We start from the raw sequence: 10,492 nt of genomic DNA on the forward strand, positions 1-10,492 counted from the left end.
TAGGAAGGTGAACAACTTATTTTATTCCTCTTATTGGCTTTCTCAATGCCTAGAACCCTGAAAAGTGATCTGTAAAGAAAACAGTCCCTTGTCTTAAACATCTTAAGGATAACAAGGAGCAAGAAAGAAGGACTAGCAACACTTTCCCTGTCAGAGGAACATCTTAAGCACTGCACTTTGCATTCAGCCTATTTCATGTGTGCAGTGCGTCAACTTACAACTGTGCAAGCGAACTGTCATCATTATGGAAGCCTGCTGTGTCCTGCTAAAATTTGATGCACACAATCTTTTTATGCTAAGGTGGACTACGGGAGTAAAACAACAATTTTTTGCTCTGTTTAATTAAACGGTTGCGGACAACAAAAAGTGGAAAGTGCCACTACCTTGCTGCCAGGTTTCATTACAATGATGCTCTATCAAATCACTGGCTGCACTAGTACATGAAACAGCAACACCGGCATTCTCGGTTTTTAAGTGCTAATTGTAACAGTGCACCACAACTTTTTTTTTACACATTGCAATGCCGATATCTGGACTGAAGATGCAGTGTGTGTGAAGCTTTGCACATGCTGCCCTATAATTGACAAACTGTGCTTCATCAGACACTGCAATACGAAGGAAGTTTCGCTGAACAAATGTGCATGTCTGCAGACTTCATCTCCTATTATAAAATAACATTGCATACATTAAGCTCTTCAGCTATTCAAGTTTCGAAATTTCGATGAACACTGTTCGAACAAGTGTATAGTCTCATTCACTTCAGGCTCAATGACCAGATCAGCATAAGGACACAATACGTGGCGAGGGGACAAAAAAAAACAGCTATTTCAGACTTTGTTATACCCCTCGCACATAATCTGTACGACATTCAATGCTGTAAATCACGCCACAGAGGATTACAACATTACATGTGCCATAGGACATCATCATTTCTTCTGTGAACTTTCATTATTGAGCCGACGGTAAAGGATTCAGTAAACAAAGTCCTCGTTTATGGACTAAATAATTAAAAAAAAAACAACACCACCCAGTGGTGAATAAACTTCATCTTCTTATAGTATGGCTGAACAGTTACGTGAGCAACTCTCATTACAAGCTTTCGCATAGCTCTGCTCTCTTTTTTTGTTCATCTCGGCATTGGCACTTCATGTGGTCGCTGACGTTTTCAAAGGACTTAAAAATGGGCAGAGCCGAGCTTGCGAACGCTTTGCAGCAAAGCCGAGAACTGCAGCCCTGTTTATTAAAGCCCAGAGGCTTTTGTTGCCACCACAATGCTGGCAGAAAACCAAGCTCTGAGGGGCAGCTTTGACAGATCTGACACCATATCTGCAGTGCATATTCTTTAACCAGTGAAATGGCCGTGTTTGGTTTATAAATGGGTGCCCTTGTCCCCGTGCAGAGTGGCAGTCTGCTTCATTTGGAACTGCGACAAGAGTGTCCAGCAAACACAGTTTCTCTTGTACTGGCACATATCCTATCCCTAGTCGCTGCCTATCAAACGTGACTGTGGCCCGCAAACCACTAACTGACTGAGCTTTTACTTCTCGTACACCTATGCCTCAACTATAAGAGATTCCCCCCCCCCCCCTTAAAAGGGCTACCAGGTAACCTCAACAGGCACCAAAGTCTCAATGCATGACTTGCATTTTGTCATGCCACCCCATTAGAATTTGGCCTAAGGTTGGAAGTTGAACCCATGACCATCTGCGCAGCAGCAGAATGTTTTAACTACTGACCCACTGCAACGTGATGGGCTGGTTCGCCAGTCGTGCCCAAAAGGCTACAGTCTGAGCTTTTCGGGGTATAGCTTTGGCACATTCTCAGCTAATCCTTCAGTCTTCTAATTCAGTCGCGTCGCTCCAAAACACACTTGCCAGTCTGATGGCTTATCTCAAAAGCTATGAAATATACCCATGTAAAACTGACGCAGTATGTGTTAACCTAACTTGAACCTTATATGGTGTATACTACACAGTGCCCTATATGTGACGTGCAATATCATATATATATATATACACACACACATGTATGCACATTCAGTTGTAATGCAAATATTACTTCTAAATATGGCTCATTTTCATAAATGTACAGGAAGACGGGGTTTCCTACAGGATACTAAAGTTATATTAACATTATATTAAGCACCAGGTAGCTGCTCCACATGGTCACCAGAATGCCAGAGGTGAATCTCAAGACTGAAAAACAATACATTTTCATATGCGTCATTGTGCGTAAAATGCAGTTTAGAAAGTGTAAAACAAAATTCTCAGACAGAATAGGAAACAGGAAGTGCAACTTTTCACACTCAAGGAGAGCTTATTTTGAGCAGACGCTAGTTAAGTAGACATAGTATACAGCCCTTTATAACAGACTAGCCTAGAACATGCTCCACTCGGTAAAAAAATGCTAAAATAAATGTAGGCAACACGATAGTGCGACACTTAAAACCACTCCCTTCAGTTCTTGAAGCAAGAGACACAACGAAGTGCGTGGTACTGGCTTTGAAATAAGGTACAAAGATGTTACTTGCGTCTGGTATTAAAAAATGTTGTAAATAAAATGGAAGTTTGTGTGGGAACTTTGTCCAAATCACCGGGTGGGTGGGCGTTCAACAATCACAGAAGAGGATGGTAACAGAATGACCCCAACAAACACAAAACAAGGCACACACTCTTGCAATTCTTCCTTGAGAACGAGACTCCCCCAGCTCCTTTCTCTCCAACAAGAGTCCGGCACTTGGCAGCGGAGAAAACTCGCTCGTGCGGCGGTAGACCCCATTTGCACACACACACACAACCTGAAAAGGACAGAGAGAGATCAACAAGGGTGCAAGAAAAAGCTGAAGATCTCCGCAGTCTCGGAGCAGAGTCTGGTTTATTAATCAGATTTCCAGTCTGGTCGGTCAATGTAACCAACACAGTGTTGTACAGCCTACAAACAGCTTGGAACTTCAAGATTTCCTCAGGTCTCGCAATCTGTAAGGCCTTCACTGTGCTGATGGTGCTCAGATTATCGTAATCTACAACTTATGTCTACTGTAGGGCAAAGACCTCTTTCAAATACCTGCAATCAACACTGTCACGACCATGCAACATCAAGTTGTGGTCAGCTGCTTACCACTATCCTTGAAAAGAAGAGTGTACAATCATTTCATCCTACCAGTACTAACAAATGGGGCAGAAGCTTTGAGGTAACCAAGCAAGTTTGAAATGTTAGGCGCAACATTAAGAGAATAGGAGACAGTTTGTAGCTAGCGGGCAAACGGGGTAGCTGATATTCTAGGTAAGAGGAAAAATGAAGTTGGCCATATAATGTACAAGGCACAAGAAACGACAGTCTATTAGACTTGTAGACTGGGTGCCAAGGGAAAAAAAACACATTCAAGGACGGCAGTGAACTAGTTGGAGTGATAAAATTGGGACATTTTCAGCCATAATATGCAGGGTCAGCTTGTGCAAGACAGGGGTAATTGGAGATCAATGGAAGAGGCCTTCGCCCTGCAGTGATTTACAATGATGATAAATCAACCCTGTCCTCTGTCAACCAAACCTACCTTGTGCTCGCAAGTTTTCCATTTCCCACTTTCATTGCTCCATCTTAATGTGCCACGGAAACAGAGCCTTGGTGTCACAGTCAAATAGTAAGAACCGGATTTTGCAGCAAATTGTTACTATGACTCATTGCTGTGACTTGTTCTCACATTACAATTACTTTGGCTGCAATGGTGAGCATACGCACAGCTCAAAGCCGAGCAGGGAAACAGCAGTAGTACTAAAGCTTTGTTCTGACAGCCTTTTATAATTTCTTTTCCCACAGTGACATTAAACAATGTATGTATATGATGTAATTGTTGTATGCTTCTGGTTCACTGTATCATAGCCACATTGTTTTACGAGATGGATGCCCATGTTTGCTTCTGTAGTAGCAGCTTTTGGGTGCCATTTCTCCAATGTCACCTGTTGCTGCTGCTTTGGGATCACTTTTACTATGACGATAATCCTTACATTATGAACCTAAAACTCAGCTTTTCAGTAATGGTGATGTTACTGTAGTGTTGAATGCAAGACTTTTGTAATAGAACTGCTTGTCACTAATGTGACTAGATTATGGCAGTTAAAAATGTCGAAGAAGCATCTGGCAACTGTAATGCAGGTATCTGAAGCAGATATGAGTTTGTTTAAGGTTAGGTTAGCTTTCTCATGTGGCCTACAGACATGTCAAAAGCTGAAGGAGCACACGACACCTACAACTGCTAAACATTTGAGACCTTCACGGGGTATTCACACAGGAGAAACCTTGCCTGTCAGTACAAGGTGTGCGCCTGATGTTATAATGTCACGTTTTTATGAGAAGGTGTGACGCTGCTGCCTGTCCCCATAGGTAGGAGAGCTTCTGACCAAGAGGAACGAGTAAACCCCACTCGGTTGTGGACGTAGAAGCATTTCAGCTGGTGTCTGGCGACCTTAATCAAATTGCTCCTCAAGAAGGCAGCAGTCATATTGCAACGCTTTGTTGACGTGGTCGTCGGAGTCGCAGTAAGCAACCTGGCCACAGTTTTTAAGGCTTGTTCCACGTTCGAGCACTGGGATGACGAAATTAGGCGACAATGCCACTCTTGTTGATGAAGCATGCTGGCACTTTTTTCAGCAAGTGATGAAGTGTGGCACTGAGAATAGAAAGTACCAAAGTGGTTTATACTGTCTTTCCCCGACTTTTCTCCCCAATCTCCTTGCCCATGTGAGTGGGGGATGTCTACGAGCGACGCTCCAGTGTAACTGGTCATGTTGCTCCTATATGCCTGGTGAAAATCTCTGTGTGAATACTCCTTCAGAGCCGGTCATGCCCCCACCTGAGCAAATATGGTGACCTCAGCCATCGCACTTGCCTTGTTTTGTCGCTGGTGTGTCCCTGGAGGAAATTGGAAAAAAGAGGGAGGAAGCAGTGACGTCTCGCAGTGAACACGACGTGCAGCGAGTTGGGAGGGGCCGCAACGTCAGTCCTTCTTTTTGGTGGCTTCGGACTTTCCATTCTTGGCAGCATCTGTCTTGCCCTCACCTCCACGGCTGGAAGTGAGTGCCCGTCCCAAGGCATCCCAGACACCACCCAGGAAGACTGCGCAGAAGAGGTTCTCAAAGGGCAGGAACGGGTCGTGGATGCCCAGGAGCATGGCCGACAGCTTGAAGTAAAGCAGGAACACCACGATGCCCAGGTAGACGAGCGCGTGTGGTGCCGAGACGTACTCCGTCTTCTTGTCCAGCACAAAGATCACCGAGGCCACCAGGCATGCTTTCGTAGCGCTGCAGAGGGTGATGTGAGCAACAAAAATGAGCTGTCATCAGTACAGTAACAAAATCAATTCACTCACTAAGAGTAACAAGATCATTGGAGCTTGATAACAGAATGCACTGAGCAAACAAACTGGTAGGTGTGGTATAGTAATGAGCTTTTTATTGTGTTCAGTGGCCTTGAAAAGCAAAATGTGAGGCTTCCATGCTGTATTTAGAAGAAGCTTTAGCTTGTACCTGACGGAAATTTTGCTATAGAAGTAGTGCATTTGAAATTCATAAATTATCTCGTTAGGTGCCCATCTGCCAAATGTCTGAAGCCATTAAGTGCCAACGAGTCTGAATATGACTTGTTTTGCCTAAATGATTGAAAGTAGAATGTTCGTGATAGCAGAGTTTTTACTCTGACTTACATAAAAATTGATAAAAATGGCTAAATTTCAATTTCATGGTGTTAAGACCAAGATTACAACTTCAGTTATATACATCTTATATATGCAATTTGCTGAATGCAATGACTACTGCAACCCATGAGCTCCACTGGCTTTATCGAGATAGGCGTTTGGTGGAGCCCAAAAAGCTTGTGTAATTCAGTCGGACACTTTCAAAGGTTGTTGAAGGTGCACACCTGACGTAGATATGAAACAGTCCTTGCAGAAGTTCCAGTGCAGCTTACTGAATTGTGATATCTCAAAACTGTGCGCATGAAAAGGCCGAGTGGCCATTTATTATTCAAGAAAGTGAAAATTTCTTTGTACCAGTGGAAGTAGTAAGCACACTGACTTTTCGCTACACCTCATCAACATGACTGTTTCCATAGAAACTGAGTTCTGCCAGCAAGACAGGTTGTAAAGACTCACAAGCTAGGCTGCATGATCTCCATGGCTCCTGGAGTCCAGAAGCCGCGGAGTAGCCGCTCGAAGACTTTGAGAAATGATGACCCGTTACCTGTGATTTGTAGCAGTGAAACAGAAAGCAAATTCAAAGTCACCTTTGTGTCCTGCAAGTTCTTAAAGCAATCACACACATGCAGTGAAAAGTATAATTAAGACTCTCCATAATAACAATGCAGGGAAACACCCCCAAACCTGTTTTCAGCTAAGAAGAATGGAGTGCTTTATATGCTGTTAAAGCTTATAGTACTTCAAATGCAGAGAATTGATGAGGAACATTTGGTTATGGTAATACTGTTCTTTCACTTCACCCAAGAATGGCAGTTGTTAATCCTTCTTTTGGATTTCATATCGGACAAAACTTAGTCCATCGACACTCGGCTGGTGACTGTTATCTTGCGGTGCACAGTGCTTTCTGTAAGCACCCTATTATGTACAGGTGGCAACAGATATTTTGTGCCAAACCTTATCCTTCATGCCTCGGTGGTAGTAAACTTCAACTAATGCAATAGTATCCACTTCAGGTTTAGTAACGTCACAGTCTAATCTGTATCGAGGTGAATTCCACTAGTTGTTCAGGAGCTTTGCTTCATGGTGGGGAAATTGTTTTCCACTGGTTGATTCGGAACAAGCTCGAGTTTTCCACTGTTCATTTAAATGAATTCACTCAGTGGTTCTGCGTTACATTTTATTTACAGGGTTCATGTGTTAGATTCAACTGGGTGTCATCATGCACCATGCACCATGTTCTCTTACCAGTGTTTGTCAACTTATGCTGTGACCTAGTGCGGAGTGTAGTGTTTAGTGCTGACAAATCCTGATTTGTGAAATCCATGAGATCTGAGAGCTGGCTCAAGGATTCAGGTAGTCCTTCTCTATGAATGACTAGAATTTGCTGCCACTTTTTCGGTGATGGCAAAATGTGTTGCAGCTGTCAGTTATAGAAGCTGTGTGGAACTGGTGAATAAGGAAACGCATTCGTCTCTATTGTCCTGATGGTAGCACGAAAGAACAGGCGGTAAGGTACCAAACAGGGCCAGTCGGTAGGCATTCAAGGTGGATAGTGCAAACACAACAGCCAAAAGAAATGGAGACAGGACAAGTTACTTGGCAGTTGGGTGCTGCCTCAATGTATACCTGTGTGAGCATTATGTAATAGTTTAAAAGGCATTTCTTATTCACATTTACCAATGGATTGTTTAAAGTGTGGCAACAGCTAGGTATAATTTTGTAAACAAGAATTCTCGCCACTGTTTAAGCTGTTCACTAATAGCGTTGTTAGGATGTGAGTTTGCATATACTGATTGCACTTGAATCATGCTCTGTATCTTTCCCTTTTTCTTGCTTTCTTTTTTCTTTGGTGTGCCTTTTTTTTGTTCTTTTTACCTGCATCATCCGCTTGTTTCCTATAAATTCAATGACTCCAAATCAACAAGTTTCAGCTAAAACTTATCCTGTCACCTCTGTTGAATTTTTGTTTCATTTGCACTATCTCCATGAACAGGACACAGACACCAATGTGAAGAATTGGGACTTCAGCACAATTCTTGTTCACATCTGCATACTTATGTTTCACCGTACATGCAAGAAGGATGGCAGTCGACCATCAAGCCTATTCAAGCAAGCACATGCCTGACCTTTGACAACGCCAATGATGATCATGATGAGGTAGCTGTTGGGATAGATCTTGGCAGCATGCAGGACGCCGTCGTGAACTTTCTTGCACCTCGTGACCTCCTTCATCAGCGCAATCACAAGCTTGCAGGGGAAAAACTTGCATATCTTGTACACGAGGTCAAAGGGCGAGTAAAAGATGGCGTACCTGTCGCGTACCAGTGAGAGAAATGAACAGCGCAACTGCAGTAACACCACAGTATAATCCTTACATCTAGTGAGTGCCAGTATCGGCTAAACAGCAAGTGTTGTAAACTTTAGTTGCGCAAGTTTCAAACTACCAAGTACAGCTAATTCGTGCAACTACATAAAAACTGTGTAGTTTGTGGCTTACCTTTGCAGTTTCTTATATTAACTGCACTGAAGCCAATTTGTGCATGTAAACTTGTAATGTGAAAATGTCAGGCTCACTTAACCTCCAAGTCCAATAATCATTTAGAATAAAAATAATTTGTCTGTGGTCTAAACATTTACATTAAAGCAATGCACATAATCTGAAGAGGCACAGCTTAGTAATGCCCTAAATATTACGGGTCAATGTAAATTAGTGACAGACAATGAACACATACTGCCTAAAAGAAACATTTGAGGGGAAACTGTTCTATGCTATTGTGTCTAAAAAGTATCCTTACTTTTGCTGCGATGTTTTTTAAAGTTTTCACTAAAACTCTTAACATGTGAAAGCTTGAATGCTTAATTTGTTCTCCTATCTTCCTTCACAGTATGACGATTATGCAACTGTCAGCACCAAAATAATAAAAAAATGGAGGGAGATCTAAGAGAGAGAGAATTGCCGTGCAACAATGGTAGCACGTACCACACTGCAGTAGCAAGCAGTATCTGCTGGTTGTTCTTGAGGGCTCCCAGGACGGGCTCACCCAGCAGAAACGCTGACAAGATCCCGCCAGCAAAAATGGAAAACATGCTCGATATCCAGCAGGACATTGGGTGCTTCCTTGAGAACAGCTGGGAACCTGTGCAAGGTGCCATGTAGCTGAGGGGTAAAACTTGATTTTTTGGCAAAATTCAGCAGTAGAAGCAATTTAGTGGTGCTATCGCATAAAGCAGAAAAATCAGATGGGGCTGTTATACTTTCCATCCATTTCCTCAGCTGCGACTTCTTCAGTGCTAGGAAGCGCGCACCCCAATATGCAGCAACACTCATGATTGTTTGTACAAATGTATAATGGTGGCGTACAGTGGCTGGTATTCAGTCAGTAAGGATTGGCAAATATTCAAGACTGCTGACATTGGTCCAAGTGCTGGATGTATTAAATGACAGTACCTCTCGAGTGCTTTGGCTCGCCCAGCCCAGCCGTCACATGCCATTACATTTGCGGCGGTGCTGCATGATTGCACTACCGGTTTGGACAGCGCATTTCGGTGATTTTGTTTTCCTTTGAAGAAAGGAATGTGGTTGAGGAATTAATGTGAATGTATCAGCTTTAGCGTTGCATGTTCACACACGAGTGCTTGAGGAAAGAAAATAGAAAGTGCTTCAGTATGCAGACACAAAGGCAAGAGCAGCACTGGTGGTTCAGATGACGGATCTAAAAGGGTGGTGTGGAACTTGCTGTTGCTGATGGTTGGGCCTGCTTTCATTTTACAAGATACTATAAATTTGTATTGCTACAGCAGCACCTATTTGTAGGATAACTTGTACATCGTTAACATATATATTAGATACAAATTAACACATATGGACATGTCGGATGTATGCAAAGCTCGCACTGTAGAAGCCGAATCAATTAATGTCGAGAAAATTATTAGTCCAGCTACAAAGGTGGCATTAATTGTGTTGTCGACGTTGTCTGCGATCAAAAACAATGCAAGCGAGCGACTTTCTTTTTACTTCGAACGTCTAACGCGTGTTCTCAGGCGTGAAGACCGCTCACTGCGACAGGTAGACGCTTTCAAGCGACACGCTACAGCGATATGCCAATCACGCAGTGCCACTGCAGGAACGCCTGCGAGCGACCTTTCGTGAACCACGAGCGAACTTAGGGGGCCCCCAAAAAAGGATCGCGCTGCTGCGCCAAAGTTAACTTAAAGCTCGCGACATTCGCCACACTCAGCGACAATCGCACAGCGGGAGTCACGGCATCAGTCGCGATCGAACGCAAAAATGAAAAACCTGCCGCAATGTGTTTAGTTTCCGACGCGCGCCACATGCCAAAGCGAAAGAAAAAGCAGTGCGCCGCGATCGTCTACTGCGAGGCTTAGAAAAGCATCCTCTCGAGATCCTTGGTCGTTTTGTTTAGTGCTTATTTGTTACCGAATTGTTCTCCCAAGGGTACAAGAGCTGGGCCAGACCCGGGGTTATCGCTTACCGGCTCCTAAGTCCTCGCGCAGGTATAGGCAGGTGATTATACAGTGGGCAATGTCGAAGTACGGGTACATTTTGAGCTTTGCCACCTGGTTGGCGACATCGAGAAACATTTCGGGATCCATTTTTAAGTCCTTTGCAACTTCGGGGGTGCCGGAGCGCCCGCTCGCCGTTCGGGATTCGTACGGAAATCGTAAATAGAACGCGCGGCGGGGCTGGCTGCTACTCGCCGGACCCTCTCTCCTCCACTGCGCACGCGCACAAGATGATGGAAAGAGCAGGAGAGCGATTTGAATGGAGAAATAACCGTGGAG

General features: G+C 43.7%; 1 protein-coding gene across 1 annotated transcript; it reads right to left on the reverse strand.

Annotated features, from left to right (window-relative positions):
* Positions 1-10,438, reverse strand: LOC135901977 (trimeric intracellular cation channel type 1B.1). Its single transcript, XM_065431863.2, has 6 exons — positions 10,183-10,438; positions 8,670-8,826; positions 7,816-8,000; positions 6,146-6,233; positions 4,886-5,297; positions 1-2,797 (listed from the first exon to the last, which is right to left on the reverse strand). The coding sequence occupies exons 1-5, from the start codon at positions 10,301-10,303 to the stop codon at positions 4,994-4,996; spliced, it is 855 nt and encodes a 284-aa protein (XP_065287935.1). The 5' UTR covers positions 10,304-10,438; the 3' UTR covers positions 1-2,797; positions 4,886-4,993.
* Positions 10,439-10,492: the final 54 nt, after the last annotated feature.

Source organism: Dermacentor albipictus, chromosome 9 (assembly GCF_038994185.2).
Source record: "Dermacentor albipictus isolate Rhodes 1998 colony chromosome 9, USDA_Dalb.pri_finalv2, whole genome shotgun sequence".
In the NCBI taxonomy this organism is placed as follows: Eukaryota; Metazoa; Arthropoda; class Arachnida; order Ixodida; family Ixodidae; genus Dermacentor; species Dermacentor albipictus.

Bases quoted from the DNA above. Each gene is read 5' to 3' on its own strand.
- LOC135901977 (XM_065431863.2), bottom strand. From the start codon at position 10,303: ATGGATCCCGAAATGTTTCTCGATGTCGCCAACCAGGTGGCAAAGCTC. The intron at 8,001-8,669 runs GTACGTGCTACC...GGTACGCGACAG, and splicing joins CTGCTTGCTACTGCAGTGTG to GTACGCCATCTTTTACTCGC. The intron at 5,298-6,145 runs GTGAGTCTTTAC...CACCCTCTGCAG, and splicing joins GAGATCATGCAGCCTAGCTT to CGCTACGAAAGCATGCCTGG.